This window comes from Crocodylus siamensis, chromosome 7, assembly GCF_052110815.1.
Source record: "Crocodylus siamensis isolate JL-2025a chromosome 7, ASM5211081v1, whole genome shotgun sequence".
NCBI lineage: Eukaryota > Metazoa > Chordata > Crocodylia > Crocodylidae > Crocodylus > Crocodylus siamensis.
Genome location: NC_143401.1, coordinates 9,918,566 through 9,937,487, shown reverse-complemented (window position 1 = coordinate 9,937,487; position 18,922 = coordinate 9,918,566). Strand labels below are relative to the sequence as shown.

General features: G+C 42.3%; 1 protein-coding gene across 1 annotated transcript in view; it reads left to right on the top strand.

Moving 5' to 3' along the window:
• CHUK (component of inhibitor of nuclear factor kappa B kinase complex) overlaps nucleotides 1-18,922 on the top strand; it is a 46,549-nt gene that overhangs the window by 14,508 nt on the left and 13,119 nt on the right. Inside the window, exons 6-14 of the mRNA XM_090057549.1 lie at nucleotides 1,085-1,174; nucleotides 1,328-1,452; nucleotides 3,994-4,101; nucleotides 6,984-7,119; nucleotides 8,323-8,517; nucleotides 9,397-9,499; nucleotides 12,157-12,280; nucleotides 13,441-13,592; nucleotides 17,869-17,930. Of these exons, the coding sequence (XP_089913675.1) occupies nucleotides 1,085-1,174; nucleotides 1,328-1,452; nucleotides 3,994-4,101; nucleotides 6,984-7,119; nucleotides 8,323-8,517; nucleotides 9,397-9,499; nucleotides 12,157-12,280; nucleotides 13,441-13,592; nucleotides 17,869-17,930 (1,095 nt within the window). The remainder of the gene's footprint in view (nucleotides 1-1,084; nucleotides 1,175-1,327; nucleotides 1,453-3,993; nucleotides 4,102-6,983; nucleotides 7,120-8,322; nucleotides 8,518-9,396; nucleotides 9,500-12,156; nucleotides 12,281-13,440; nucleotides 13,593-17,868; nucleotides 17,931-18,922) is intronic.

Sequence of the window (18,922 nt, the reverse complement as noted above, 5' to 3'; positions counted from 1 at the left end):
CAATGAATTGAGTTGATGCACGAGATATTAGGCTTGGGAGCTGCATAGCAACTTTGGTTTGATTTAATTGAAGTTAAAACTGCTAGTGGCTTCTTTTGGCACTGGATGAGGCTGAAAATGCAACCATAATTTTTATAACAAGGTTTTTCTGGCTTCTTAAAATTTCAGATCCCATTTTTGCTGGTCCTCAAAGAATTGCCATTAGGTCAATTACTTTACTGAAACATTCTTTTTTTTCCTATTCAGTAATTCTGACATAGCGCGGTGTCAACAATATAAATTGCATTGAACTTTGTTTTTACATATGCGTTGGATTTCTTGCGGTGGTGTGTAGAAATAAATTTGTCCTGGTAGTCAGTCTGATTCTGATTTCTCAGCAAAAATGCTCTTTTGTTTTGCCTTTTCCCCCCATTGACTTCATTCAAACCTGTTAGTTTTTCAGGACAGTAGTGGATTGTAATATTCAACTTACGTTATAAACAGCTATGAAATGAATGATTACGGCTTACGTCAGGGATTCACAACCTATGGCCCATAGACCAAATTCAGCCCACAAAGTGCTGGGATCAAGTCTGCAGTGGCACAGGGGATCCACAGCACTGAGCTCAGCTCAGTGTGTCTCCTCTCTCCACCTCATGCTGTATTGCCAGTCTGCCCCACAGTGCCCCTGCCACCCTGCTTGCATACTAGAATGTAAGGCGTCACTTGCCACCAAATTTAGCCCTTCTCAGTGCCACTGGGGACAGGGATGGCAGGAAGCGATCTCAGTGCTATAGAGAGGGATGGTGGGGCAGAGAGCTGGCATACAGTATGACTTGGTTTTAAGTGGTGGCCTGCTGCTCTAAAAGTTACTGACCCCTGGCTTTCATGGATGAACATCAAAGTTCTAGTTCTATGTAGTGGAACAAGTTCATTTGAAATATTTTTGTCAGTTCACTGATTCGTTCTCTGGGTTTTTGTTCCCCCCACCCCTTTTTTAGTGAGATAACGTCTGGATGTCCCTCACCAGGCCTGCAACTATGTTTTTTTCTTCTTTTTGTTGATTTTTCCTTACTGTTGTAATATTTGCTTTGTATTTTTACAGTTTATTCACAAAATAATAGACTTGGGATATGCCAAGGATCTAGATCAAGGAAGTTTATGCACATCATTTGTTGGGACTTTGCAATATTTGGTAAGATTGTTTGAGGGTTTTTTTGGTTTTATGAGTAGAATTTGTTTTGGCAGAAATCAGTTTTGCTTTAGTGTTTTCCTATATAGTTTCCCTATGAAATGGGGAAAAATATGTTCTCTGAAATTTAATTTTAAAGCATATTACTGTTTTTAGGCTCCAGAACTCTTCAAGAATAAGTCCTATACTGTTGCTGTAGACTACTGGAGCTTTGGAACAATGGTATTTGAAAGCATTGCTGGATTTAGACCCTTTCTACACAACCTTGAACCATTTACATGGTAAGACATTTGCTACAGGAGAGGGTGCCAAGCATTAGGTTTGACAGATCTGCTCTCCCTCTTTTGGGCATGGAATGGTATGGATTGAAACGATTGTCATTGTACTGCTTTTTTGTTTGGAGATTTTGAAGTGGCTATTGGCATTTTGCCTTTAACTCTACTTTCCTGATATGTGCAGTATTTCCAGAGCTAGCATGATTTTCTCCTTTGCCAAACTTTGAGTTTCCACAGTAAAGCATGACATGTTAACTTGTCCATGGTCCAACACAGTTGCAACCATTTTGTTATTTTTACGAATCTTGTTCAGAGCAAAGGCTGAACTGTTTTTTGAAATGCTCTGGAAAGATTCAGCTTGAGGCAAGCATGTTGTTTAGAAATTTCATAGATTTCATAGACATTAGGACTGGAAGGGACCTCAGAAGATCATAGAGTCCAGCCCCTGCCTCGGGGGCAGGAAGTCAGCTGGGGCCATAGGATCCCAGCAAGATAAACATCTAGATGCTTGAAGGCGTTCAGCCCAGACTTGGCAAAATTGTAAGCCACTGAAAATAGTGCTGTAATGGGAAATGTTGTGCAGCCTTAATGATGGACATTGTGATACACACAGTTAATAATATTAAGGCTTCATTTATACTTCTGTAGCTTTGACCAAAATTATGGCATTATGGTAAAATGCACAAAATTCTGCAGCATCTTGGATAAATTTAAAACAACATATTGAGGTTTTTTTGTTACTTAATTAAATTTCCAATGATTTAAAAGTAGCTCTTACATAGAACTAATTTTTGATAATCCATCTACTTCACTGTGTCCCCATTATTTCACTATGGTGAGGGTTATCTTCTGAGTTCAGTTTAAACAGACTGGTATAGTTCACATTACTCAAAGCTGTTGCTTCAGATTGCCTGCTGAATCAGGAAGGCTTGACCACTGGTTTACATTCTCTTCAAATTTGCAAAGTTTTTTTTGCTGTCATAAAGGATGGAAAGTTTGGGGGTTTTTTTAAATGCACTTTTTGATTCTAGAGACATGTCTCCTATGAGAGGGGGTGAATTCCACACTGTGTTCTCAGCCCCAAAGTATTTCTTTTTCCACTTCAGAACCAGCTTTATCCTTATGTGACATTAAATTTTTCAACATGTTGAAGCAAACACTGCATATTATAAAATGGCAAAGGGTCAAGACCATAGTCGCTGAATTAAAATGACTGAGGCAACAACAGCTACTGTGCTGAGTCACAGTAACCAGGAGGGGTTAATGACCTGTAATGCATCAGGTCTGACTAAGATTACTACACTTGGCTCATGTCAGTTCTGAAGATTTGTTAAAAAGGAGAGAGCCCAACTCTGCTGTCTAAGAACTAATCTAAGTGGGGCCAAAGGTTATTTTTGGTTGTGACAATGGGGACTTTCCTTGCTGCTAGCCTGGCATGGGCTGGTGTCTCAGTGTAGACCACTGGTGTTTAATCTATGACCCATGGACAGGATATAGGTTTGCACATGGCACTGGAGTCTAGGGAACGAATGTTGCACCTACTCTTCCCCTGTTTTTGGTGCCGAACAGTGAACAGCAGTGGAATTTACCTCCTGCGCTTCAGAGTCGTGCAGAAGTGGTGGCTTTGGTTAGCGATATTAGTGGTGGCACTGACATACTCATGAGCTCACTGCGCATGTGGCGCTCTGGCAGGAGCCATACTGACCTGTAGGTGAACTTGGAGAGCTCACTGCATGGCCAGAGGAGGTGTGGTCGTACCCCCTTTGGCCCACTTCAGATTTCAAGGTTTGGCCCATATATATATATATATATAAAAAAATAATAATAATAATAATATATATATATATATATATATATATATATATATATAAAAAAAATAATAATAATAATAAAGTTGAGCACTACTGATGTAGACTGTAGCCATAACTGAAGATTGTTGAAGATTGCATTGGGGAAACTGAGGCAGAACTTCTGCTGTACTGTATGCAGCCTGGGGGCCATACAGGGATGGTACTTCTTCTGTTAATATTCTGTTGAATCCTATTTGATATTTATTTGACTCAGTAGAACGCTGTGCTTTAACACTTCTGCATTGTATTTCACCATGGGTTGGATGGCAACAGACTATCTTCCCTGGACCACTGCTGCGACTTTGACCTATGCTATTTGTTTAGTCCCCAATTGTTGTTTTTATTCAGTCCCCTTACCCTGTGGGCAGTGAGTTTTTTGAGTTTCCCTTCCCTATGATAGAGCTCCAAATAAGAGAGGATTCCACCACATGTGTTACCAACTAGGCCTCTTTGCTGGCAGACACAACAGAGCGTTCAAAGACTGAATGGGCTGTGGAGACTCTATTCCCCTATTACTTCAAGTAAGACACATTGTCAGGGATGAGTAGGAATCTCACATTCCTTCTCTCTGTTCTATCTAGAGAAGGCGATTTGAACTCCAGGGCTGCCAGGCTGGTGGATTTTGTTAATGCTGCTTTCATTGGGTTCTTAAATAAGTACACAAATCACTGCATCCATGGGGAATTTTATTTCATAGGCATGAAAAAATCAAGAAGAAAGATGCTAAGCACATCTTTGCTTTTGAAGAGATGAAAGGAGAAGTTCGGTTTAGTAGTCATTTGCCACAGCCCAACAGCCTTTGTAGGTAAGTGTGTTCATGCTGTGCACATCCACCTCTGACTTCCTTTTCCTGGTATATGCTGCCTTGATGTATTTTTTACAGCAATTGTATTCCCTATTGGCTTGTATTTTACTAAACTAAACAAGACGGTCTTCCAGGGTAGTGTTTTTCAACCTGTGGGTCACAAGAATATGAAAGAGTCGTGAACAAACTTTTGAAAATGGATTCTCCTTTAAAGGAGAAAAAGGTGGAAAACTATGGCTTTTTCCTTGCAGAGTTCCAGTTTGCAAGGGGCTGCATGGGACCCCGTATGCCCCATACACAACACCCCCCACCCCACTCTTGGCATGCCCTCCACACTGTGAGGGCTGGGACCTGGGGGTAGGGGATAGCTGGGTTGGGAGTGGTATTGATGTTTACAAATGGGTCCTGGTACAAAAATGGTTTAGAACCACTGGTCTAGGGCATGAATATGCAGCCTCCCTCCCAACCTTAGGACCACTGCCAAGAAAATAAGCCCCACCTAGTCTCTTCAATTCTGGCCCACTGGAGACTGGCAGCTAGAGATGGCATAGGTGGCTTGGGAGTAGGTTGGAGCACAGCCCTAAATGTTCGCCCCAGGACCATGGTCAAGCTGTCCTGTGTCTGAGTGCCTCCCTAGGGTACCCACTTTGGGCCTTTTCCTGGCGACATCCTATCCAATACTCTATGGCTGTCCAGTTTCCAGCTTTTGGCACGCAGAGGGAAGCAAGTCAGTGGGACTTATATTTTTCAGTGGCTGCAGTCTTGTGGTCAAGAGTGAGGGAGATGTGCCCCATGTCTCTTCTTGTAAGATTAACTCTCCTTTTCCCTGCTCATCTTAGTAGCCATTCTTTGTACCTGTTGTACTTTCAATCTCCCTGTTGCGCATAGGTGACCAGAAGCACATGCTGTATTAAAGATAAAGTTTTACTGGAGCTTGATACAACAATACTAATGCTCCCCTATCTACTGAAAATACTTGTGATACCTACCATACTTACTATGTACAAATGAGCAGTGTATCATATGTACCCATGGTTAATGATGAACACATATCACCATTCAATGGACACCCTCATGAGACCTTAACCAAAACTTTTACTCAACATATGAGACCACTTTTGAGTCAGGGAATAAGTGCTTTTTCATATATCAGTCAAGACAGCATTCAGTGCAGCAATAACTTCTGCTAGAAGAATGAACAAATTGCAAGCTTTGGTGGCTCTACCATTTAGTTTTCTATGGAAGCAAAGTGATCATGCACCTATATACTACCTTCCTGCCCAAGACAATAACTGATGTCCATTTTAACCAATCAGTAGTTTCTCTCAGACTTCATGCATATTTAAGCAGTCTAAACTTGCATAATGTATATTAGAAGCAAAGGGTTAAAGGCTGTAAAAAGTTCCCCAAACTATCTTTCTCCCTCCCTTACAGAGATGATAATAAAAATCAGGGTGTTTCATCTTAACACAGTTTCAAACAGTATAGCATAATGGAGAGATTTACTAGCTAATCTTTGTGACTTCTTGTAAAACTCAGTGGACATGCACCTAGTGGTATTTGTACCATCTCGGACATAGTGTCATTGCAGTCTGAGAAGCAGCAGGATGGAACACATTCCATACACCAGTTAAACATCTGGTCACTAGATTAACATACGGATGTGATGCATGGCTTGACAGGACAGTATTCCAGCCACCTTGCAGGATTCTGGATCCCACTTTCTTCGGTGGTTTGTACTGCTTGTCTAATTATTTCATAGTTAGTTTCATAGCGCTTAGGGTCGGAAGGGATCTAAACAGATCATCAGGTCCGACCCCGCAACTGTGGAGTAAGAATGTGTAGTGTTCACTTGAAGAAAAAAATAATGGTTACTAACCTATAACTAAAGTTCTTCAAAACGGCCTCTGCACATTTCCATTCCCTGCCCACATTCCCCTTTTCCTCAGAGTCCTAATCAGAAACCCAGATGCAGGCGTGGTAGAAAGAACTGTTGTTCTGAGAACATTCAGGAATACAAGAGGGTGCACAGTGAGCAATGACAGTATTCCGCTGAGTACTACTGCATATGTAGTCCCATGTGCATGCATGTGCAGAGAGAGGTCACTTGAAGAACTTTGGTTACAGGTGCGTGACTTTGTCTCTCTTTTGGCTGTTTGGATAACACTGGGGCCTGACTTGGAATGTCTGCTTGCTAGGAGAAGCAGCAACAAAGGCAGTCTGACACTTCTCTAATCTAATCTTGTTGGTATGGACATCTAAATCTAACTGGAACCAGTAAAAGGTTCGTGTTGGACATAAACAATGTTTTGTCCCCCTAATTAAAAAAAAAAAAAAATGTTTAGCTCTATTAACATAACATCAAGGTGAAGTGGTTTAAAAAGCCCGGTGAATACCCAAGAAGCTCTGGAACAGCGTTGTCTCTGGTTCTTGGCCATAAAGCATACGTATGGAAGACAATACTAGATTCTCTGTATGCCAAAATAACATTACTGTTGATATGTTGGCTTTTGCCTTATGTCTGATTCATAGATGCTAGGGTCGGAAAGGACCTCAACAGATCATCGAGTCCAACCCCCTGCCTAGGCAGGAAAGAGTGCCGGGGTCTGTTTTTACTGTTCAACTTTACTAGTGTGCTAATATATTTTTTTCATTCAGATAAACTATTTTATGAACAGAAAAGACAGAAGGGAGAAAAAATACCTTGGATAAAATTCTGCTCCCATTGCATGTGAACTTTGTTATTGATTTCATTGGAGCAACATGCTCCTCCCTTGTACGTGCTTCTAATATTTACAGGAAATGTATGAATTCATTGGACTTCTCAATGTAAGATGCCTGCTTTTCAATTTTTATTTCACCTGTCAATACTTTTGGTTTAGTATAATTGTAGAACCAATGGAAAATTGGTTACAACTGATGCTGAATTGGGATCCACAACAAAGGGGTGGAGGTATAGACCCGGAAAGCAGTCGTCTGAGATGTTTCCTATTAATGGATCAAATACTAAATTTGAAGGTGAGCTTAAATGTTTAAACATTGAGAATGAAGGGCTTTTGGTGGGAAATGAATGAAAATAAAGTGAAATTTTAGCTGATCAGTTTGTTTTTTTTCTTGAAATCTTGACACCTTCCAGATCAGGGTCATGAGGAAAGTAGTCTCTGTTGCTTCAGGTCTTATAGGGGCTACCTAAGTCTCTGTGGAAGTTTCCAATGCCTTTAATTTGCTCTTTTTGCTTGGCCACTAAGTGGCCAAGAGGCACCGGTTTTTGCCTCCCAGCCACTCAGAGAAGGTGGGGGAGGTGGCACATGGCAAAAAGAACGATTAAAGGTGCTGCTGCACCATGAACTTCTGCCACAATTTAGGTAGGTCCCTACTTATATATTCATGCCTGGATCCAGTTCATATATGAAGGCAGAAATACCACCAGCAGTCTGATTTGCTCAGTTTTATTCTGGCAGCCAAAGAGTGGTCTTACAACAATGCATTGTGTGCCAAACTTAGGTAGCATTTCAAGAATGTCAAGGCTAGATTACTATCGCTTTACATGTTGGAGTTTTGCTGAAGAGTTTGAAGAGTGGCAGTTCAGAGGAGCAGTGTGTGTGGTTTCAGCAGTACAGTTTGTGCTGCAGAATTGATTCAGCAGTGGTGGGGCAGTGTACTTCAGTGTTTTTGGACTCCTAGGTATAATAAGTCTGGTTTTAAAACTCTTCCTACTTTGGGAGTATAACAGTTATCCAGTGCTTTGGCCCTGTATCTCCTGTTATTTCGTTAGTCAATTTTACATTTCTTTATTAAATTTCTGCGCTCCGTAGCAGCATGTTCTTAGCCCAGTGGTGCTCAACCTTTCTGCCCTGGGGGCTAGATGGGCAGTGCCCGGGCCCTTCACAGGTTGGATCCAGTTGGTGAGCTGGATTGGCATTTGGGGTGGGCATAGTGGGGATCAATCCAGCCTTGCAGGAGGAGGGGAGCGGGCCCAGCCCCAGGAGGGATGGGGACTATCTGGCCCTGTGGGGTTTGAGAATTTAGTAGCGGGGGAGGGTTGGTATTAAATGCCACCCCTCCTACACCACCAAATTTCCCCACCTGTGGAGAACCCCACAAGCTGGATTTGGCCCATGGGCCAGAGGTCCAGCACCTCTGTCTTAGCCTGAGAATTTTTTATTCTTTTTTTATGCTTGAAAGAAATGGTAACAGTTCTTTGGCTGTTGTTTTTTACAGATTGTACATATCCTAAATATGACTTCTGCCAAGATTGTTTCGTTTCTCTTGCAACCTGAGGAAAGTTTGCATTCACTTCAGTCTCGCATTGAGGTTGAAACTGGAATAAGCACTGGAAATCAAGAGTTGCTTTTGGAAATGGGGGTTTCCCTGGACCCTCGGAAACCTGCCTCCCAGTGTGTTATTGACGGCGTTGTAAGCATATTTCCATTGGTGTCATGTCTGTTCTTTTAAATGTGCATGCTAAAATCTCAAGGAATATTAACTGCGCTGATTCCATCAGTGATTCTAGTTTAAGTTGTTGTCTTAACAGACTCGGTCGTATCTCTTGCTTTATAAGAATAGGTATTGACTAGGCAAGCTTCAGCATCCCTTGCTTGGCAGTTAATGTTATGAATAACTGAGCACGTTTTGCATTGCAATTTGAGTATCTACTATATTGGTTTCACAGTTGTTGTTTTTCACGGCTATTCCTCAGCTCCTAGAACAGTGATTCTCAACCAGAGGGCACCCTGGGGTGCTGTCAGATCTTTTGAAGGGTTCCATGAGGTGGGAGGAGATAAGCAAGGTGTTAGGAGATAAGCACAGGCTCATGGTTGTCCCTGCCTGGACAATCCCTCATTCCCACTGCCAAGATCCTCTGAAAGGAGGTAAGCCCTCTAATCTATAAAATTAGTTTTTTGAAATGGAGTGCCACTCAATTTATAGAAGTTATGGAGGAGTGCATCAAGTCTTAAAAGGTTGAGAGCCACTGTCCTAGACACTTGCTGCTGTGGTTTCTTCTGTGCCATGCTACACGTTTCTGCCTCCCCAACCCAGTGGCTAGGTTTTTTTAAAAAGTATCCTTATTAAGCATATAAATAAAGTAGCTTAGCTTCCCACAGTGCTTAGTCCCTTTGCCAGTGCTTAGGAAGATCAGCCTTTCAGAGTAAAAAAAAATAATCATGACTGTGTGTTAGCTGAGTAATTTTTTTTCATATTAGTTTATACAGTCCTGTAACAGTGACCCTTTGGGTGGGCAGGAGGTGTTCTTAATCCTTTCAGCTTACACATTTCCTCTCCTTTCCTCACCAGAGAGGCTGGGATAGTTACATGGTTTATTTGTTTGATAAAAGCAAAACTGTCTATGAAGGTCCCTTTGCTTCCAGAAGTCTGTCTGACTGTGTAAATTACATTGGTAAGTATATTATATTTGATATTGAGCTTGAATATGCTTCAGCTAACTTAAAACCAAAGTACGACTTGTCTTCAGTGCCTTCATGTGTACCTTACAGACCCTCTGAACATTTTCTTTCCTTTAAGCTTTTGTATCTATATGCTAAAAAGCTCTGTGCACTGGGGGAATATTTCCCAGTTTGACTGCTGGTAAATAAACCTCTCGCAAATTCTACCACCCCGTCACCAACCGAGTGTGGCAAAGACAGTTGTGGAATTCCATAAATTGGAGATGAAAACAACCTGCGTGACCTGACCGCATTGCCAGCTCTCCCTTTATGCAGTTTTAAAACCTTTTTGCTCTAATCCTTTGTATGGCTTAGGTCTCCAGTGAATATTTCACTTTTGTATTAAGTATGCAGTAGAGCCAGGAGTGAAAGCCAGGTCTTCCATCAGTTTGGTGAGTACTCCAGAGACCTAAACAACACTAAGCGTTAGAGCAAAAGGATTTTCAAACTGCATAAATTATTGAAGGAGAACTGGTGATTAGATCAGGTCACGCAGATTGTTTCCATCTCCAATATATGTGATTCCACAGCAGTCTTTGCTCCACTTGGCCTCTGATGGGGTGATTGTATTTGTGAGGGGTTTACTTGCCTCTTTCTGTCCTGGTGAATATTTATTCTGTGCACATGAAACAGCTTCAACAGAAGTAAGGGAGAGTGTCCCCATTCCAGGACTCTCAATAGTCTGGGTGTTCTCAGGGCACTGTCCTGAGAGGTGGGAGACTTGAGTTTGACTTCGTTCAGACAGAGGAGAGTGGTAAAACCAGTTCCCCACATTGCAGGTACTTTAACCCTTGAGCTACTGGGGGGGAAAAGGGGACGTGACTTCTGCTTCTGCCATGTTTGGTGCAGTGCTTCATATATTAAGTGTGGTCTGAAAATGCCCTTTGGCCCACACTCTGTAAGTGATACAGACCACGTAGTATATGGATCCCAATGTGCTTTCCCTTGAGGTCAGAGTTGAGGCTCTCAACACTGTCCAAACTGAGGTGCAGAAGTAGAATTTAGGTCATTGGAGGAACTGTAATAACTAGGGAAGCATCAATAAAGATTTTCTTGCCTGATACTGATAGCTAATTATTAACTAGCCATTTCAGCTGATACCGATCTGATAACCAGTTTATAGGAATACAGGCGGGCAGCGTGGAGAGCAGTGCCCTGTGGGTAAGTCTGTGGGGGGCAAGTGGCACGGGGGGAGGCAGATTGAGGCCCCCACAGTGACAGAGGGTGTGGGCCTGGAGGTGCTGACCAGCCAGGGTGGTGAATGGGAACTGGGGCAGGGAGCAGGATGGAGCTGCAAACAGCTCATCCAGGGAATCAGCATCCTGGTGCTTAAAAATGGCAGCAGGGGTGCTTGAACAAAGGTCTTTAAATGAGCTTTCATTCAAGTGCTGCCGCCACCATTTCTAAGTTTGGGGACACTTTTAACCAGAGCTGAGCAGGGTCAGGGCAGATGTGGGCTACCCGCTGTGGGCTCAGGGCTCTCTACACTGCTGCCTTTGCTGCATGTTACCGGCCCACCTGGCAACAGGAGACACAACTCACTGACCCCACTGCTGCCGGGTGGGCAGGCGACTTGCAGGTGATGTGCAGCCCCTGGGGCAAAGGCAGCAGAGCAGAAAGTCCTGAGCCCACGGCTGGCAACCCGCATCCACTCTGCACACACATCTGGGGGGGCACATGCCTTCCCCAGAGGGTGTGGGCAGCTGCCCCCTGGACGCGTCACCTGTGGCTCCGTTCTGCTCACAGCACCAGATCCCATTCACTATTCTGGCTGAGCAGTGCCCCCAGCCCCTGCCCCACTCCCTCCCTTACTGTGGGGGCCTCAATCTGCACCCCTCCCCCCAACAACACCCATTCCCCTCCACTGCTTTCCACACTGCCCAGCTGCATTCCTGGCCACATGCATGCATTTGGCTGTGCGCATGCACGTGGCATCTGGGGGCCCCAGCCAGAAGGCATATTATATTTATTGGTGTCATTGGCTACACCAGCCAAAAAAAGCTGATAGCCAATTAATTTTCCTTTCATCGGTGCTGATCCAATATGGCACTGGTATATCAGTGCACCTCTGGTAATAACAACCTTAAGTCAGTGGGGGCGAACCTTTTTAGCAGGTATGTCACAAATTAGTTCCCAATCCTCCCTGAGTGCCACTCTGATTGCCTTCACCTGCCTGATTAGCGGCTCTGCTTTCTGCTCCCTGCCTTGTCCCCCCTGTCTCTTCTGCTCTGCTTTCTGCTTCCTGGCATATGTGCTGCCCTCCCTGATCTGCCATGTGCCACACATAGGCTGCCAGTGCCACTTGTGGCACTCATATTGCAGGTTGGCCACTCCTGACTTAAGTGCTTCCAGGCTGAGGAGGCAACTGAGCAACAGCTTTGAGGACTGCAATTTTCATAGATTTCATAGACATTAGGGCTGGAAGAGTCCTCGGAAGATCATCATGTTCAGTCCCCCGCCCAAGGGGCAGGAAGTCAGCTGGGGTCACAGGATCCCAGCAAGATAAGCATCCAAATTTCTCTTGAAGGTGTTCAATGTAGTGCCTGGGTGCCCTTTTTTGGTTTAGCCCTTAGTTTATCTCTCTCTTTCTCTCTCTTTCTTCTGTGTCCAGTACAGGATAGCAAAATCCAATTGCCAATTTCACAGCTGCGTAAAGTGTGGGCAGAAGCTGTCCATTATGTGACTGGGCTGAAAGAAGATTACAGCAGGCTCTACCAGGGGCAAAGAGCTGCAATGTAAGTCTGTGCTAATTTGGTAACTGGGGAGAGTTGTACAAAAGGTATGGGGTCTGAACTGAAATGTGTAGGAAGTAAGGCTGCTGACAGATGTAGAACCTACATCTATACAGTCCCACCCCGCAAAAACCCCAAACCTGCACTTTTACTGGAAGAGGCGGTATATTAGTTCAGTCTGGTTCTGCAGTGTCTGTATAGATTGTGTGCTTCAGCAAGGCTTTTTGTCACTTTCATCTAATAGCTGATGCAGTCAGCTATTAGATAAAAGTGCCAAAAAGGCCCTGCTGAAGTGCCCAATCTATACAGACTTTAGGTGGGCAAGGTCAAACTAACGCAGTGCCTCATCTGGGTATGTGCTGGGCTCAGCCTGGGAGTTTACATTAAACACCATCTTTTTTGTTTTTCTTTTATGTCTGTAAGCAGCCTATATGATTGTTGCCTGCCCACCCTTTTGAAGTGCTTTGCTCTTTTCCACCCTAAATTTATATCGTAGATCCTCTTTGAATTTACAACTGATCGCTCAAAGGCCTCTCTTCTGTCGCACACGTTCTAGATGAAAACTGCGTTAAATTGGAATTAAATTTGAGAGTACACAAGAGTAATTCATGGAGAGTAAAATGCATTTTGGGGCAGAATAATTATTCTGTAATAAGTATTAAAAAAAAATCCAACAAATTCCAATTTAAGCTTAATTTTAAAAGAAATCCAAGAATGTTAAGGTCAGTGCATACATGGGTAAGGTAAATGAACTACCTTGCCTGCCTTGAACTGATTAAATAGCCAAATAGTTATGATTAGTGCATAGTAATGACTTGTGGTCCTAAATGAGCTTAAACCAATTTTTAAAAAAATTCCTGGTCTACTGAGGTCACTGTAAGTAGGTAAGGCTAATAAAATTGGGAAGTAAAGAAGGGTCACTCTTCCCTATTTCACAGATGGGGAGCTAAGGCATAGAGGGGTTGTGACTTGTCCAGTCAGCAGCACCGTAAGAATAATCATTTTCATAGATTGTTTTTAAAAGAAATTCAGGGTCACTAAAGCATTCCTTTCAGGTGCCAGAATTAAGTTTCCTCACTGCAGTCAGTTCTTTGTTATCGTTGTTAATTTTCATTAGTTTTTTCATTAATTTTAAAAAATGCTTTTTGTACTTATTACTCTAGGTTGAGTCTCCTGCGATATAATGCCAATTTAACCAAAATGAAAAATAACATGGTATCAGCATCTCAGCAACTGAAAGCAAAGCTGGAATTCTTTCATCAGAGTATTCACCTTGATCTGGAAAGATACAGTGACCAGATGGCTTATGGAATATGTAAGTATTCTAGGAGTATTTAACTTGGAACAAGTCAGATGGGACCTCCTGGATTGTCTAGTGGGACCTCCCTTCTTTGGATCATGCTGCATAACTGGTCACTGCTGTTGCTATTTAATACACAGTTATATTATGGTTAGGCTTTATACTGAAGCCTCAGTGAAAATGATGATGAGTGCCACACAAACATGGATAGATTCAGAGAATTTATAACCTACAAGGTACAAGCAGATGTACGGGTGGGGATGAGTTCTGATCTGAATGAATGAACATGGTAGCAATCAGCCGGTGTTATTGTTGTTTTTGTCACCGTGTTTTTTAGTTGGGGATAGAGATTTGGGGAGGGAAAGAGGAGGAATGAGAATGTTGGGGAAGATAAGGGAGCATGAGAAGGTAGTAGTAGTAGATGGAGTGTCCCTGCTTCACACCTACTTCCTTGGGGTTGTAGAAGAGTACTGGATGTATCATAGCAGAGACATGTCCTACAAATGAGTAAGAAGGGGGTAAATTGGGGGAAGGTTGATTGTTGTGTGGACTTATTTGGGGATTTTTCCCTTATGGGCGTGTGATGGAGGAATCAAGACCTCGCCTGGTAAGGGTAGTCATGTGCAACAAGCGACTTCTGACCATCAGCATGTTACAGTCCTCACTCACAAGAGATCAGTCAAAATGGCAATGTGGAATGTGAAGACTCTACATCAAATTGAGAAATTGGACAATGTCAAGCATGAAATTAAGAGATGAAAGATCAATACTCTATGTCTGTGTGAAACACGTTGGAAAGAAGTTGGGATTATTGTTTCAGAAGATGTGTAGATCATCTATTCAGGAGGCCAGATGCACAAAAGGGTGGCTGGGTTGATTTTGGATGAAAAAACATCAAAATGTTTGCATGGTTTTTGGGCAATATCTGATAGTGATGCTTGTGAAAATAAAGGCTAAACCTTTCAACTTTGCAGTAGTTCAGATTTATACATCGACAGCTGAAAGTGTGGAAGAGGATATTGATTGTTTCTATGAGGACCTTGATAAAACAAAACAATGCAGACCCCAAGAAGTGGTTATAGCGATGGGTGACCAAAATACAAAAGTTGGTTAGGAGGAGTAGATAATATTGTTGGACTTCATGGACTTGGTGAGAAAAATGAAAGGAGAGAGAGATGGATTGATTGGCGAGTTGCAAATAATCAGGTCGTTATGACCACATGGTTTGACACCACTCAAGAAAAAAGTATACATGGAACAGTCTTGGAGATGACATAAGGAACCAAATTGATTACATCATCATCAACAGAAGATTCAGGAATGCAGTTCAACAATCCGAAACTTACCCAGGAGCTGACTGGGTGATCGTGTACGTGTAGTATGGAGCATTAAGATAAGGTTGAGGAAACTTAAGTAACCAAAAGTGACAAAGAAGCATGATTACTCAATTCTAATAGAAAAAGATATGATTAAAGAGAGGTACACAGTTGCAGTCCAAAACCATTTTCAAGAACTTGAAGATGAAGGAAATATGTCAAACTGGGAAATTTTTGAAGAAGCACTAGTTGAAACAGCCAACGATGTCATTCCATCAAAAGTAAGGCAAAAGAAACAGAAATGGAGGACTGAAGAAATCCTTGAACTTATGGAAGAAAGAAAGATGAAAACCCATAATATGGAAGAGTATAAGAAACTGGACAAAAGTCAATCAAGGTGCAATGAAAAAAGGGAAAAATGACTGAATGAAAAATGTAGAGACAAAAACAGAAGGATAAAGATGTTACATCAATGTATAGAAATATCAGACATCACAGGCAAAGGAGGCTGTACTGCTAGGGGATGTATAAAAGCCAAGAATGGTGATCTAATTATGGAACAAGTACAAGTATTAAAAAGATGGACATAGTATACTGAAGAGTTATTCCACAGCAGTCAAGGAAAAAAAGCCATCTATTAAGAAGAACATGGATGTTTTGAAAATTCTTAAGGCGGAAGTACAAGCAGTTATCAACCGAATGAAAACCAATAAAGCTGCAGGGCCAGATGAGATTACAGTAGAACAAATAATGTTTGGAAGAGTTTGGTATAGCAAAGTAACAACTGTTATCAATGAGATTTATGAAAGTGGAGTAATACCTGAGGATCTTAGTAAATTGATCTTTATTGTGCTCCTCAAAAGACCCAGAGCCACTGAATGTGAACTCCATTTAACCATCATTTTAATGAGCTATACGACAAAGTTCTGATGGTGAGAGTTAGAAGTAGAATAAGACCAGAGTGTGTAAAAGTGGCGTGTGGTTTCGTTGAAGATCCAAGTACAAGAAATGCTATCTTCATAGCATGAATGCTTTTTGGAGAAGGCAGTAGAAATGAGGGAAAGACCTTTTCTTGTGTTTTCTTGTTTATACCAAAACTTTTGATAGTCAAGCATGAGGAGTTAATGAAAATGCTGGAAGAATTGGATATTGCTGGTAAAGACTTGAGAATTTTAAGAAACCTCTATTGGGACCAAACAGCAGCAGTGAAGATAGAAAATGAACTAAGTGATTTATTCCAAATTAAGAGAGGCATGGGGCAAGGCTGTGTTTTTTCACTCGATTCATTCATCTTGTGAGAAAATACTGAGGGATTTACCAAGGCTGATTATTGGTGGACAGAATTTGAACAACTTGTGTTATTCAAACTGCTGAGACAGTCTTAATAGCTGATTTGGAAGAGAAGCTGCAAGGAATTTTAGATAAAATTGTTGGTGAAAGTGAGAAGAAGGGTCTAAGTATTAACTGTAGGAAAACAATACATGGTAATTACAAAGAAGATGATCATTCCATTATGCAACATCAAAGTGGAAAAGGAACAGATAAGGCAGGCTAATAAATGTAACTACTTGGGAAGCTGGATAACATCAGATGGTAAATGCGATCTGAAATAAAACAGAGTAGAGATGGCAAAAGACACATTTCTGGAAATGAAAAAGATACTGACGAATAGTAACATTTCTATGGGGGTGAAGTTAAGAGTCTTGGATTGCTATGTTGTACCAGTCCTCATGTATGCATTGGCATGCTGGACAATATTGCCAAGTATGGAAAAGAGCATTGAAGCAACTGAGATGTGGTTCTTAAGGTGCATCTTGGAAGTATGTTGGACAAGTTGCACTTCAAATGAAGATCTTTTGGTAAGAACATGCTGTAGGAGGAAGCTGCTGATTAACATCAGAAAGAGACAGTTGGAGTTTCTTGGACATGTTGTGAGGAAGGACGAAATTGAAAGTCTGGTTGTAACTGGAAAGACTGAAGGAAGGAGAGATCGTGGAAGACAGAGGTTGACTTACATCAAGAGTCTGTCTAAATGGATGAATGTATTGACACGGGAAATTCTGTATGCCTCAAAGAGAAGAGATCTGTGGAAGACCATGATCACCAATGTCCTCTTTGGGTATAGTACTTAGAGAGAGAGAGAGAGAGAGACATGCCTGTAAGAGATTTATAGAAATAAAGTCCATATGATTATTTCATCACCCATTTTAACCTCTTGTGTAGCAGCCCAGAGAACACCACCCAATGATTTCTGCACAAAGCCTGGTATTTCTGGGTTGTGGGAGTGATGGTGATCAACTGTTGGAACCTTTTACGTAGGGATCCACTGGACTCTTCGTTACTTTGGGTTTTTAAATTTCTGAAAAATCTTCTCTGACCCAAGCCTGAGAAATGGAATGAATGTAGACATTACTGGGTGGCTTCATGGCCTGTGCTGAGGCACCTAATACTTTATAGTGGTCCCTCTGTCTTAAGCACTTGCAAGTCCTTGAGAATTCTGTCTTTTTGGAGTGTCAAGATGGGTTTTCTGAAGTGTTTGGGATGTGTCCTAACCTTGCAAAAGCCAATGTTTGTACTCTTACCTCTAGATTCTGTGGCACAGAGAAACCCCCTGTACTCAGGCCATTTGTTTGCAGGATGATGAGGATTATCAAAAATACTAATACTGATCAGAAATACAAAGGCCAGAATTTTTTTTATTTTATTTTTTTTAAGTATAAATTCATCTGCTCAGTTTTTCAAACAGGCTGAACTAAAAAAAAAATGATGTTACTAGAAACTGGCCTCCCAACATGTCAAGAATTCAGGACAGTTTAGATCCCTAAAAAAGGATTTATACACTTAATTTTATGTGCAATATTTTAGAAATTTGTGCATATGTGTATACATTTATAAACTAGATCTATATGCCAGGTCTAGTTTGTTTCATGTCTATGTCTTTTCTATGAATTAACCAAACTCCATTTTTTTTAAAGCTTCTGAAAAGATGCTCAAAGCCTGGAAGGAAATGGAAGAAAAGGCCATCCATTGTGCCCAGGTATGGAATGTGAAAGAGGTTTGCTTACTTTGGCTCTCATGTTACAACTTTTTTTTTCTTACGGCTCTACCTCAATTAGTTTCCAAGACATCAGATTGCATCTCATTGAGGCCTACAGAATGATCTCATTCAACTTGATCAACCCCTGACCTTTGTCACCAGAAGTCCCTTCCCTGACCTTTGTCACCGGCATTCCCTTCCCTTGCTTCAGAAGTACTCTGGTGGATGGGGGTTGCCATCTTGAAACTAGGGGGAAAAAATCATATACTAAAAGAATCAAACATCTACTATAACTTAATTTAATTTTAACAATTTAATTTTTTTTGTCCTGATTAATGTGCATTTATGTAGTGTATCTAGAGGTGATTGCATAATAGCTTAAAATACGGGCTTACTCTTGTATATTATATGTGGGGGGCAAGAGGGGGGTGTATGTGGAGGGTGTGTGGTTGGGGAGGGTGCATGTGGTGGGTAGGTGGCTGGGTGTGGAGGGGTGTTGGGGCAGGTGGGAGGGTCTCTGGAGTCTCTAGGGAGTGTGCAAGTCCCTGGAGCTGCATTTCATGGCATGTTGTAGGGTCAGTGCTGCCCAGCCCCATAGGGCGCAGCTTCTGCAGTATGCAGAGCCAGCCCGGCCTGGCCCCATAGCTGACAGCTCCCTGCACTTCTGGCCCCCTTTCCCCCAGTGAGAGTCTCTGGCCCTGGTGAAGCCTTTACCTAAATTTCCACTCTGGAAGGCAGGGAGGGCTAGGGACAGCCACCTGGGGAGCAGACACAAACTCTGCCAGGCAGAGGCTTTTTGTCTTCAGTGCCTCGGGGCTGGAGGTGGGTCAGGCCAGGCTGGGGTGGGAAGGGGGTGGTTGCTTAGCATGCAGAGCTGCACCTCCTGCATGGAGGCACTGGCTTTCAGAGGGGCAGCCCAGGGCCAGAGCTTACAGAGGGCTTGTGGAGGGGCCCCATGGGCCAGATGAAATTGCCTGGCGGGCTGGTTCTGG